This window comes from Pleurodeles waltl, chromosome 9, assembly GCF_031143425.1.
Source record: "Pleurodeles waltl isolate 20211129_DDA chromosome 9, aPleWal1.hap1.20221129, whole genome shotgun sequence".
In the NCBI taxonomy this organism is placed as follows: domain Eukaryota; kingdom Metazoa; phylum Chordata; class Amphibia; order Caudata; family Salamandridae; genus Pleurodeles; species Pleurodeles waltl.
Window position 1 is genome coordinate 238,164,017 of NC_090448.1, and position 14,458 is coordinate 238,178,474.

The window sequence follows — 14,458 nt, forward strand, 5'->3', positions numbered from 1 at the left end:
ACTTTTTGTTACTCAAAACACATGAACATTCATTAATAATGTCTAATTAGCACATCTGCTTCAACACCTAGAAACCCCCCAGTATTTATTGTATAACACCAGGTGGCCAACGGGAAGGGCGCATTGCGGGATTGACACATGAAACTCCCCTGGATGCTAGCCGCTAGTTGTAGTCCCCTGCGCAGCAGCTGCATCAATGTGAGCGCAACACTCCTGTCACCATTCGGTGTTATCGCGTACTGGCTTAACACTGCCGTAAAGGCAATGACACTAAGCATCAAGGAGCTTCGATTGCGTCACATTGCTTTTCGTTGGGTAATGCGGGTGAATGCACTGGGAGCGTTACTATAACCGTAGTAGCTGTACATGCTGATGACAATACTGTCACCTGCTACCCACTTACTCTGAATTTCTCGTGTAACGTTCTTCGTTCTATTGTAGCGCTCTGACACCTCTAATATACGTGCTATTTAAATGCCGACCATCATTCCCTTGGTGTACTGAGGTGTGTTTCTGCTGAAATATCAGATTTTTTTTTGTTTAACCAATTTGAATAAACACTTAAACACCTCACTGATGAATGAAACCTGACAAAAAGAAACATCGTCAGATCTGTGGCAGGTAAGAATATATAAATCTTTCTAGAGTCGTTCATTTCTTCAGGCGGAAAGCACTTTGGCACGGACAAGCCGTGGTGATATTCCGACGATGGCGTGTGTCGTCATCAGGACGCGCCGCGCTAGCTTATCATATGGGTAAAAGTTCAGGCTGCTCCCGCATCTGACTTTGAGAGCCATGGCTGCTAGAGTGTGCCGTGTCAGCCGCCTCTTAAGAGGCGCACATGTTTGGGCTAGGAGCCCCTCGGTGGCTGCGGAGGTGACTCGCAGGCTGCTGTGGACCTGTCCCCGCCGCCACGCTTACGCCAAGCAGCTCTTCCTGGGGTCCATCAGTAAGGTAATGTGCGGATCAGAGTACTCCGTAATAAGTATAGTCAGACTGGACCCTTCAGAAAATAACCGAAAAGTCCAGTCTGCTCTTTAGAGCTGGCGGTGCTCGTAGCAGAGGCTCCAGTTTTTGCAGACTCTTGGGGTGGCAGGCTGAAATGCACTCTGCCCAGTACAGACAGTGAGGCAGCTCCAATCATCACAGGGGACCTGCGCAGTGTACGGATGGTACCGAAAATAGACGCCCACTACTGCTGGAGCACAAACACTGCAGGAAGACTATGCATTCCCAATGTACTCGTGCATATAAGTAGGTTCCTGTATCGCAAACTTGGGCCGAGGACATTGGAGCGCTTTACAGTAAACAAGAGCTGGTGACAGAATTTACAGCAAACAGATAATTGAAAGTAATCAGTCAGTCTGTAATTGAACTAGTGAACAGTTTCTGCACTGTCAACCTCTTTAATCAGTACAAGCATTGACAAAGCCTATGCAAGAGCTACTGGCTTTGCCAATGTGTTTTAGCCATGTTGTTCACAAGCGTAGCTGCTGTTTAGCATGACTAAAAGTTAGTGGCATAGAGGAGTGTGGTTTGGAATCTCGTAGAGCGGAATGGCGAAGGGTGGAGCAGAGTGTTAAAGAATGGAATGGCAGAGAGTGTCGTGTATTGGAGTGGCATAGGGTGGAGATGTGTAGAGTGACCTACACTGGAAGTGGCATAGGGTAGAGTGGACTGGTGTAGAGTGCATTGGCGTCGACAGTTGCAGAGTATGGTGGCGTAGAGTGAAGTGGCATTGAATTTAACGTCGTACAATAAAGCGTTGTATAATGCAGGAACGTAAATTGGAGTGGTGTAGTGTGCAGTGGTGTAGAGTATCTTAGAGTTGAGTGGCATAAAGTGCAGTGGTGTAGAGTGCATAGTAGAGTTTAGTGGCATAGAGTGGTGCAAAGTAGAGTATAGTGACATAGAGTAGACTTGAGTTAAGTGGTGGAGAGTGACGTGGTGTAGAGTGGCAGAGAGAGCAATGGTGTAGACTATAGTGATGCAGAGTGGAATGACAGAGTGCAGTGGTTGAGTAGAGTGCAATGGTGTAGAGTGACATAAAATGCAGTGAAGTAGAATAGATTGTTTCAGAGTGGAGTGGTGCAGGGAAGAGTGTGGTTGCATAGAGTGTAATGGCATTGAGTAAAGTGGTCTTGAGTGCAGTGGCATAGAGTGCAGCAGAGTAAATTAGAGTGGCATGCAGTGGATTGGCGTAGATTGCAGGTGCATAGAGTTGAGTGTTACAAAGTAATGTGCATTTCCACAGACTGTATTGACCTAGACTGCAGTGGTGTAGAGTGCAGAGTGGTGTAGAGTACAGTTGTGTAGAGAAGATTTATGTGGCCTAGACTGGTGTGGTGTAGAGTGCAAAGAGTGCATTGGCATACAATGGAGCAGTAGTGGGTAAAGAAGAGACGTAGCGTGACATGGGGTGGTGCAGAGTGCAGTGGCATAAAGTGGAGTGGTATGGTGCAGAGTGGAGTGGCGCAGAGTTAAGTATTCATCGTGTGGTACACACTACCACTAGAGAACACATTTTCAATTGAAATGACCAATACATGTGCTCAGACATACAGCTTTACTAATAAAACTATACAGTGCACGGACGAAAATGTGTGGAAATTGCATCACCTAGTTTAATGATTCATTTTGATCATATTAAACACTTGTTTCCAACACACTTCAGAATTAACAAAAAATGTGCTTCATTTATGCGTTCCTAATTCTGATATATTCTGAAATACCTACATAGTTCATTTAAATGTGTGCTAGAAAAAATCTCTTTTCTACCTCCAATATCTAGCAAGCTTGTCACATAAATCCTCTCACTTTGAAATCAGAGAAAGAAAAATAAACAAGCACTCTTGGAAGACAATGCCTGACATTTGAGCTTGGTCTTTGAATGCACAGCAAATGTGACGCAATAAGAACAAGATTTAAAGGCCTGTTAACAAAAAGCGAGTTTGTGGAAGAATGCAGAAAATATGGTTTAAGCAATGGGAGGGACCAACTGAACTTGGAGAGCCTAAAGCAAACAATGCTAGCAAATGGAAAGCCAGAAAGTGTGAGTTACAAATCACAAAGCCAGTGGTGATCAATGAACGGAATGCATTCCAAGGTCAACTTTCTGAAAGTCAAAAAGATGTCTTTAGCAAACCAGACAGCTCTGCTCTCTGGTGGGCTGCCACCTGAAAATGGGTTAAGACAGGCCTTTTGGAGGGCCATCCTTCTAAGATGAATGGAGGATAAACATTGTTTAGGAGGGTGATACTGGTTTAAAAAACAGATATCTGTGGAGTTACTTTAAGCCAGTGAATAGAAGTAAAAAGAGGGTGCTTCCAGCTAAATGCGAGCAAGTTCACATGCATAAACGAAGACAGTCAAGGAACAAAGACCCTTTAGAAGAGGAGGTATTGTAGTTCATTTTTTAATATGGCCAGGCAAGAAGGGAGATAATTCCAGGCCTGGGCCCCAGTAGCCTTGCTGAAGGGCTGCTTCATACACCATTCATGTTTGAAGTATATAAATACTCCAGCTGCAATTTTGTTTTTTAAAGTATTTTTCTTCAGGTTTTTCAAACAGGAGTTAAATCCTGCATGTATTAATATTGCTTAGTTAATTGGCTTGACTAAACAGACAAAAGCGTGAGTCATCTACATTATTTCTCTTGTATTTACTTGGCTTATATTTTATACATTAAACAGTATAGAAGGAATGGTATAGTCCTTTCTGTAGAGTGTATCTGTTATGTAAAGATTCCCTGGCCTGACTAGTGTTCATCATTTTAGTATATCTCTGGCTTTTGAATACCTTATGGTGTAGATTGCTGCAGAGCACCCAGTGGCATTAAGATAGCTCAGTGACTTTGTTTCTGTCATGACGTTAGTCCTGACCATTTCTGTTTAGAGCATTGAAATGTTGTTGATTCCTTAGTTGCGGATTTATCATAGGTTAATATGTATAATTTTACTGATTTATCTTCTTAAACTATATTTATCTCTTGCACTTGTATAGATTGATTAGCACAACATTTTCACTATTATTTTACCACTTTCTTACATGTATTTGTGTGACTATTAGTAAATCAATGTAAATTTTTGCAATATTGCACGTCCCATACATATTCTTTGTTATTCGTTGACTTTATCAATATCCCATAGATAATCGGTGACCTTTCCTCTTAAAATATGATTATGTATAGCTAATAAATCCTGAGGCAACTGTTTTTATTTCTTGATTAATGTAATGACACCTAGCTGGTCCTCGTGAGGAAACCCCTTCGCATTCAACGCCTATATAATATGCTTAAGTCCCTAGATGCAACTTTGTTGTCCTCGTGATAAAGTCATTTAACAAGATGCTATTGCCAACAGAGGGAAATTCAAAGTTTTATCAGCCTCAACCGGCCCTGACTTTGATTTCGTTTTCCAAGGTGATCCCCTGTGCCCTCTCTCTCATGCTTTATGTTCAGCTATCTTCACCAGGTCACAATTTTCCTAGTTCTCCAGCATTAAAACCATCTTTAGTTACACAGGGCAATAAAAATTGACTTTTCGTTGAATAAACACAAGTTATACTTGGTTCCAACTCTTTCTATTGCTCCAATATACATCCAGTGCACGTGTACTGTACCCATGCGAATATAAGATAACATACTTAATATACAGGAAAAAAACGTAGTAAATGTAGTAACACTTAGGATCAGAGTACCAAATAACATTCTGATTTAAAATAGTCTTTGTATCTGCCACTACCCTAAGCAGGAAGTACCTCACCATGCAGACAAGCTGGGTCTTTGCTACTTACCGGGCTGTACATAGCTTTCGCTCTTGTACCCTATTTCAGGACTAGGCTGAAGGACTCATCCATACTGCGTATATCAGTGAATGTACCTTAGGGCTTCGCCCACAGGTAGGAAGAATCAGGGTGCACAGTGTCTCTGGTGAGAAACATAATGCATAATTCTGGTAGATACCACCCATCCCTTTCCATGGTATTCCTGAAAGTGGATTCCAAACATGGACAGGAAGTTAACCAACGGAAAAATGAAGGGGAGGCTGGGATGTTGAGCAATGTCACCAGGGAGTTTGTTTGTGTTCCTATGGTTTTTTATGAACATGCTGCAGACTTGGCTCCCTCATTGTTTCTGCAAGCTGGTTCTTATTGGCGGGAGCAACACGAGGGATAGTGGATCTCAGCTACAAGGTGCACCCCAGGTGTCTCCCTGTTAGGGTCAGGTTCTCCCCATCAGTATAAACCTGGAGGTGTTGTAATCAAAGATGTACACACTTGCAGATGTTCTTTGTGTTTCTTTTATTTCAAGAAGCATCAATAATAAAGGCTCACCGACAGCGTCCGATCAGCAAAGCCTCCTCTCCCAACTGACCTCGATCTCCCACACAGAATTCTACATTCTACATTCTATAACTATCTAGCGTTCTATCTATCTAGTATTACAACAGGAGGTTTGCCCCAAGAGAAAGGACTATTTTGGAAGTGCTTTCACTCTCAAGATCGCTCACTAGCAAAGCTGATTCCCACAAAGAACACACCCGTTAAGCTTTCTAACAAGAGCATAATGTACCCCCACAAAGAGTTGGCCATTCTGAACACTGCTTCTTCCAGTCGCAAACACCCTTCCTTCAAACTACTGACTGGCAGCCTTGCATATTTCTTAGGAACACTCTTTCTGATTGGCTGGAGGCCAGTCACCTTATAAAACAGGAGATATGCATTCCTTTGAGCTTTACCTCAAGGCAGCTTAACTCTTCGGTATTTCCTCCTAGGAAGAAGTGTTTCCCTATCCAGAAATCAGCAACGAAGAGCTAGAAGAAATAAACCAGTTTGTCGGACCTGTGGAAAAGTTCTTTGCTGAAGAAGGTACCTTTTCTATGTTGTCGTCAAAATAGCATGATACATATGTTGCAGTGTAAGCTGTCCACCACTACCTCCAAAAACAATAAGTAGGTGTCTCACTGACACCAACTGAACTATTTTCATGTTCTGCGTTTTAATTTAAGAAACAAATGCAACCTGGGAAAACCTCGATTGACTGAATTTCAAGCCAGTGTTTAAAAGCTCTGCATTACAGATTGTGAAAGAAAAGCAGAGTTTGTTACATTACAGTTTGTGAAAAAAAATTGTGATTCTGAAACATAACCGAGCATAATTAAACTATTCATAGGTAATTAATTTTTTCTATGGTGTCAATAGAGTGTCAGTCACTCATCCTATATGAGTGAATGCAAACTTTCTTCAGGCCACACTGCAACATCTTCTACCTCAAAATATTTGAAAACTCAGTGTTGGAGAGGTATGTGGTGAGCAACCTGATAGTGAACATTTGTGAGCAATGTTTTGGACTGGTACACCCTGGAGGATGGAGGATCGTGTCTAAACCAGAGCCCTTCATCTTTGATTCTGGGACATTTCAAATGTGTAGCACAGATTCAGTTAAGAAAATTAATGTTGGCAGTTACAGTACTCTAAAGCCAGATGTGCCAATGACGGCCTGTAAATGATGGGGCAGGTGACCCGGGTACTGACTGGTGTTGTGGTAAGCATGGCAGAGTCCACCAAGGGTTCTGAAATTGAGACTCCGGAGCCTCCAAAGGCTACAGAAACCGAAAGGTGAGAATGTCAGTCCTTTTGTCCACCCTCACCTGCACTTACTGAGTAGTAGGAATGATTAAAGGCTTCAAGTGTCCATTGCAGCCCCGCTTGAGTTACCAAATGTCGATGCAGTGTCGTATGAAACCTCCATAGCAGACTTGATTGTTTTGAGGGTAGCTTCACTTCTGTGGAGGAGGTGCTGAGAGAGTTGACAGTGGATCACAAATAGTGAGAATGCTCAGGGGAAGCATAGAAGGGAAACTTGTGATGTGTTAAGGAAAGGTTTTTGGCTCTGCTCATTACTTGAGAATTCGTCAGGATTTTTAAGAACATCGGGCTTCAGCAGTTTCGACCTTAATGTAAGGGTCGAAAGTTTGGAAAATAGAGAAAATATGGTATGCATTAGAGTGGTGGGTGTCCCTAGAGAGGCTGAGGAGGAAAGCCCTAATGTTATGATGAAGCAGATATTTCTGAGTGATCTTTCTTGAGTAGCTTCTCCATTGCTTTAAAAATGTACCTTGCCTTCAGCATCCGAAACAGAGGGCCAGGAGTCTGAAAGCAGAATGGAAACCTTGTTACTTCCCAATTGTTGAGGAATGCAGTGAGGAGGAAGAGAGCAAACCTTTTTTTTTTTTGTGTAATTTTTTTTAATTTCAATGTGTTGAGTTTTGATTGATTAGTACAATACACATTCAGCCTTATATTCAGTATGTTGGCAATATCGATTGCTATGGACTATGAACATTTCAAACGGTGAACTATTTCTGAAACAAGTTGCACTCAGAGTGCAGGCTAAACTAGTTGACAAACTTTGTACGGCTACACTATTCTCTACGGACCATCTTATCACCATAAATCCACAGTTCTATTTTAAGGCTCTCAGGTCCATGCTCAGTTAGATATGTAGCTTGGAACTGTTTGTATATATCATGGTCCCGCAATAGCCAGCCAGTTACGCTTTCTGTGTCTATTGATTACATATCTTCGGGGTGTATATGTCTCCCACGAGTCTGTGTGGTCCTCGTGTCCATAGTCGTGGTGTGGCAGAGGAAGGAAGATAGCCCTGTTGATTAGACGTTATTGCGACCCCTGGCTTGCCCTTTGCCACCCCTGGCACTGCCTTTGCGACCACTGGCTTCAGAGGTGGCACATTCAGTGCCAGGAACACAGTGGCAGCTCGTCCGTGTGTCGAGGTCAGGTGGGACTCCACTCTCTTTGTTTTCTGTCATTTTCTATTATACTAATAGCGAATAATAAAACATTACACAATATTATTCACTATTAATGTAATAGAAGTGCAGTACAGTTAGCTGGAATATGCCCTTCCATGGCAGCTGAGGTAAGTAAAAATGCTATTACGTATATGGCGTGTGCTTTCTCGCGGGTGAGAGTGTGTTTATGTGAGAGACAGAGAGAGAGTGTGTTTAAGTGTGAATTTGTATGTATGTGTGTGTGATGGAACGTGGAGATCAAAGGGCGCGTGATGGGATTTTGGTGAATTGATGTCAGTGATAGCACACTGGTTTTATTAAGTGATTTGTCCAATCCTTCTATAATGACTGGAAGAAAAGGGTAATTTGAAGGAAAAACACACATTTGTTTTCCCTAACCTCCGGTATGAGACATAAGAAAGAAAGAGGAGCTTGATGGTGTTAAAGCAAAGTGGCAGGCAGGGGCATCCATTGCCACCTATTGCATTCGTTCAAACTTAGAGGAGTTGATGGAGATACAACCTTTGTGTGTACACGCAAGAACAGCGCATTACAGAAAAGGCCTTGTAACGTACTTTTTTGTTTAATATGTCTTTATTTGCGTTTACGTATCGTGACATTCTAAATAAAAATAACTGCATTCACATTAGCGCTGGAGCTTTTACATAGCACATTGACTTAGTAGTGAGTACAACGCCAATACATACATTAATGCTGTACTTCCGTACAGCCGGTGCTGTATTATTTTGGCGTCACATTCGTCCAGCAGAGACCGAGCCCCTCTGAGGTATCAACAGAGACATAGAGGCATGTCTATAACACCAGAACAGTTATCAAAATAAGAACAAGGAAAACCCCCCCCACAAAGAAACTAGTTTCTGGAGAGCTACAACACTGATCAAAGGATAATATCTCTAATATAAACACAGTGTGGCAGGGGAGCATCGAGAAAGGAGGGATGTGGGTAGGGGGGAAAGATGAGGCATACGTCAAAGAGACCTTGGGGCGACTCCCCAAGTTGGGCTGTGGTTCTTAGTGTGTAGTTGCCTCTGGATAGTTGCTCCACTAGGTGGGGTCCTCCAGTTTATCCTGCAATTTATGCATGTATTTGTAACTAGTGCCTGGTGAAGATTATTGTCCTACCTCTATCAGTGGAAATTATTGCATAACGCACAATTATATTCACGTTCTTGCTTGATATGTTGATAAGGTGGAAGGTTAGTGGCTGCTGTCTCTGATAGAGGAGTTTATGTAATTGGTAGTATAGGTTAATGTGAATGTATTTGTATACATTCCACCTCATTATCAGCCAGATATTTTCTCTACCAATTGTTTTGTGGGACGACTTGTTGCTTCATATGAGGATGCATCCGAAGTATGGTTAAAGTTTAATTCAGTACTCATTGGATTGCTTGGAATTTGCAAAATTGGAATTCTTACATGGGTGCACTGATATCCTTTTCTTTCTTTGTTGTATTCTAGTAAGCGTCTTATGCTTGAATAAATAGTTAATGGAAAATATGACCCTGCGAGTCCCAGCAAGCTTAGTGCTGTTGGCTGAAATTCTCAGGCTGGCTGAAGGCTACTCTCAAGTTATTGAAGGAGTTCTCAGCTTGGCTGTTAGTAGAGTAGCAGGTTAAACTTAAGGTCCTATGATTCCTTCATAATGTATATTGAATTGTTCCTGGCTGATATGGCTACACGTTTTTCCTGAGAATAATTTTTGCACTCCACTCATACTAGGTGCATAGTCCATATACATTATAATAAATACGATTGATACTCATCCCAAAGAGTTGTTTTTGTTAAATTATCATACAAGTGTTTAAAAACAAGTGACTATCCTGTAGTGGCATTTTGAAAATCTGTAAATATGTATAAGTTCCTTTTTTGTTTTTCGTTTAGACAGCTTCGTTTAATTTCTTTTATCAGTAGCATATGTCTGGCTTTGTTTCTGCAAAGACATAGGGCCTCATTACGAGTGTGGAGGTGACGAGGTGGACCTCATAAGAACCCTGGCGGTCCGACTGCCAGCTTTGCCAGGATCTTGGATCCTGGCAGTCTGGAGGTGGCGGAGATCCTAATCCGTCAGGGCAGCACTGCATGCCGCGCTGCCCTACTGATTACGACCTTGTTCTCTGCCAGTCTTTTCATGACGGTAACACTGCCATGAAAAGGCAGGCGGAGAACAGGTGCAGGTGGCCGCAGCGGGACCCCTGCACTTCCCATGCACTTGGTATGTATAGTGCAGAGGCCCCCTTCCTAGCACACTCGCAATGTTTAGTGTCTGCAAAGCAGACCGTGATCATTGCGAGGGTGCTGGTGCACCCTGCGGATTACAGCATTGCGGTCAGCTTAATTAAGAGCCAGAGACGACGCTCTAGCCTATGTCCGGCTAGGCTGGCGGGTGGAAACCTTAATGGGTCCGGCGGTGAGGTAGCCAGTGTGGTGGCAACCTCCACGTTGGAAGTTCGGCAGGCAGTGAAAACCGTCCGCCGAACTCCTAATGAGGCCCTTAGTAGGCACCTGCAACTTACGCTGCCAATAGGAAGCCAGAGGAAATAATAAGAAAAGGAACCAAAGTATGTCCTACCTGTCAGACTACCCTCCCTGTCAGACTCAACAAAAAAGTACCTTTGTGACTTGATTAGGAATCCCTTTATATCTTAGGTCTATAGTTCTCCGGGGTCCCAGTTTCTGGACTTTAACCTTTTGAAGGCCAAACGGGTACAGTTCTTCTACAGTTGAACAATAGACTTTTTACAAATGGAACTTGACTTCTCATGGGGGAGAATTCTGAAAGGAGACTTAACGTTATAAAAAATTAATTCAACACATTTACATGATTGTGAAATGCAAGCTCTGTAGGCCTCAGTTATGCCAACAAAATAAAAATATAAAATGCAGTTGATTAATACATTTGTATACTATGCAAGCTTAGACATTCATCATTAATAATATCAGTGTAAGTAAAACATTTCACTTAAAATAGAAAAGCTTTATTATTGCATTATATTAGGTATAACAGACAAGTGTATTTTTCTCATTTGACCATGATTTCGAAGTCATTAATCTTTCATAAAACACAAGAAATCTAAATTTGTTTCAACATAAGCAATTAGTGTAGTCTAAATTAATCTTTAACATCAACTTGAACCTTCTAGCATTTGATTTAATCAAAAGGCACCTCTGCCGAACTGTGAAATACAAGCAAATTGCACATTTAAAATGTCAATGCAGCTTTATATATTAGTTTTCTCTCATTTAAATTTATAAACTTAAATGTGTCACAGTCTGCTGACTTCAGTTACATGAGGGACAGAACTAACATTTACACTCTATCAGACCCATTGTTCTAATTAGAAATGCATTCTGTGGTTCATACAATCAACTAGCTCAAGCACGTATAAAGGTACAGAGTGTTACTATCTCTGGTTGGGTAGGGCTGTGAGAATTCATGTACTTGCCTGTTCTCTCTTTAGTGTTCATTAAACTTTGCCCCGGGTGCCCGTACTCATTCTGAGTTAGAACAATTATGTTAATATTCCAATCATGTCTGTTAAGAGGGGTCTGTAGTATGGCTGTATGTTGTAAGAAAACTCTTACCAAGCATTCTATTTAACCCATTGTTAAGACCCCTTTTATCCACGGAGAGACAGTACATTTTTGTTATATTAGAAAGTTAATTTGTTAGTAACTTCTCATTCATTAATTGAATAATGTATTCTATGTCCAGTTTCTTGGAAAAGCAAAAATAGTTAGCGTGTAAGTCACATCTCAAGGTACTTTTTTGGGTTTATGCATACTAGTCGCATGAATATTGCCTCAAACTAGTTCCAGAACAGTGAAGGTGAAATCAATAGTCCTTGTTGGGGGGTGAGGAGGGGTTAAACAATCTGAGTGCTTGAAACTTTCTCTGATGGATTTTTCACAAACTGAAGCGGTGACACTCCACACAGTGTCAGGGAATTTCTTGCGATTCAGGGCTGCTATCGCTGAGAGACAGTCTCCCAAACGTCTGTGGGATATAACCTGAAAGCCTACAACTGTTTGCTGGAGGAGAGCTGTGGGTCCACTTTGGAAAGTAGTCTACTTAGCTTGCTATGAGAGAGGGGTGGAGGAGGGCATCCCTGAAAGAGAAAGAGGAAGTCTGCCCAGAGGAGAAGCCCAGCTGCAGTGCAGGAGAGCAGACTAACTGGAGGAGCTGACAAAAGTGCTGGTGTAGGTCTCCCTGCATTCCCAGATTTGAAACTGACATGATGTGCCGAATATTCTAAGCATGACTGTTGCCTGTGGTCACACCTGACCATGCGTATGTCGTGGGGCCTGAACTAAATACTGGGTTGGACCTATCTGTTCCTCCCCTGCAAACCTCACATGCTGCACTGATGAAAAGAAACATGACTGCCTCTCCCAGTCTTTTGCTGTGCCCCCCAGACCTATGATGCATGCTAGCTCTAAGTATTTAAGGTTTTCCATGCATATTGGAAGGTGAGGCTGCCATGTCAAGTTCCCATCAGACTCCTCAAGGAGACCATCCGGTACTTAGTATATTTCACGGTGAGACCAGCTACGCCAGTATGAAGGTGCAAAATTTGCATTATACGGGTACCACTTATTTGCGGGTTCTGCAAAAACAGTGGCACATTGTTCGCAAAGGGCAATATGCTGTCTTCTGGCTGATCCACCCCTTAAAAACCGTCTACTAGTGCATCTATCCTTATCCACTCTGCTAGGGGTTTGTTTGCCAATGCAAAAAAAATGGGGATACTGGGCAGCACTTTAAGATGGTGATGGAATTTGAGACCCCCCCCCCCCCCCCATACCCCTAACGACCCTCACTCATGCCCATGGTGGCAAATAGAACATGTGAAAATAAGCCAACAACCTTGTCCTGAAATTTATTTTATGAACAGCTTGCAATAAAAACTTCCAACTTGTAGCGTTCTAGGCTTTCTCAAAATCTAATAATGAAAGTGTGTGAGGCCCAGTAGCTCTTACCTCCATGCCATTATCAAATGTAGTCTCTGGAGGCAGTGTTTAATACTATGTTTGGGCATGAAACCAATTGGATCATGATATATAAGAGTCATGATGACTTTAACTAACCGATTAGCAAGTATCTTTGCAAGGATTTTATTCTCTATATTTATAAGGCAGATCGGTTTGTAAGAAGAGCAGTGGTCAGTTGGCTGACCACGATTGTTGCCCTGCATGTCAAGTGGCAACTCGCTGAGGGCTGTCGCCTCCTCAAATGAAGAGTGTGGATGAGGGCAGTCCGATGACTAAAACTTTTGTGAAAAACTCCACTGGGAAACCGTTCGAGACCAGTGTTTTCTTCGATTGTAAACTATTGGTTGCTTCTCCAGTTTCAACTGTTTGCTTCTCCAGTTTCAACAAGTGTTGTGTGCTCATCTAAGTCGATTTCATGCGTCAATAGCCAGGATATAACTGCAAGATCATCGAGATAAGTGCATGTTATTTCCTGTTTTGGAGGAAGCTCAGTGAATGTAAAGGGCTTGGTAGTAGGCAGCAAAAAAATTGCTATGTCTTTGGCATCTGTATGCATGTTACTCTTGTCATCTTTCATACGTGCGATTACCCTAGGGCATTGCTCCTGCATGGCCATCCAGTATAGCAGTCTTGTAGGTTTATCCCCAGAATTGTAGACTCTGCTTTTGCTAACCAGCCATATACATTGTGGCTTGTCCATAGACAAGTCTCTGAATTAGGCCATAGAGAGTTCAAGCGGTTGAATGAAGAGGGTTGGTGTAAGTCCAGCAATGTGAAATTCAAGTGTATGTATCCTCATATCAAGTGCAGTAACTACATGAAGGGCCAGCTCCTGTTTAAGTGCCCGATTAAGGGCCATGGCCCGGCCCCTTGTTACTGCTTTGAAAGATTCCGATACTGTTATAGGTGAGGAAACAAAGTCTAAATTAATCCAAAAGTAATTCTCTATCAACAGCTCTAAATATCCATTTGTAAACCATTAAGTGCAGGACCTCCAGCTCCCTCTGGTTCTAGGGTTCTCTCCACAGGCTGGCAATAATATAAGGGAATGATATGAAATGGCTGTTGGTAAAATGACCATTTTAATGACTGTCACTGTTAAGGGGTGAAAGGGATAGGCGATCTAATCAAGGCAGTGCATAATGATGGGGAGTAGAATGTGTACCGTCGTTCGTCAGGATGTTTGACCCACCAAACATCACACAGGCCCATAGATTCTACCCATACATGCAATCTGGGGGATTTGCAAGTTTTTAAGATGTCTAATGTCTAGCTTCTTGTTCATGACTGCATTAAAGTCTCCACATATTGCCAGTTTACTTTGAGGGGAGTTTTAAAAGTATGTCCATTATGCATGGTAATTTAGTATCCAAAAGAGACTGGGGCATAAACATTCAAAAGCTCCCCATTATGTGGCCACATCTGCCTAAGCGGTTCATAGCGATTCTATATGCTATCATAGCAAATGACCTGTGTAGCAATATTGAAACTCTCCTTAAAGCAGAGGTACAACATGTGTAAAAGGCTTTGTCAAATCTGTGCGGCCCATAAGTTCACATTTGGTGCCAAGTAAATGGATCTCCTATAGGAGTTGAGGATGTGGGCTGTGACACTTTGCAAATTGGAGAACTGCA

At 42.2% G+C, this 14,458-nt stretch overlaps 1 protein-coding gene across 1 annotated transcript in view; it reads left to right on the top strand.

The window, feature by feature from the left end:
• The first annotated feature begins 739 nt into the window (after positions 1-739).
• ACAD9 (acyl-CoA dehydrogenase family member 9) overlaps positions 740-14,458 on the top strand; it is a 386,804-nt gene continuing 373,085 nt past the window's right edge. Inside the window, exons 1-2 of the mRNA XM_069206630.1 lie at positions 740-954; positions 5,775-5,868. Coding sequence (XP_069062731.1) covers positions 796-954; positions 5,775-5,868 — 253 coding nt within the window. The 5' untranslated portion in view covers positions 740-795. The remainder of the gene's footprint in view (positions 955-5,774; positions 5,869-14,458) is intronic.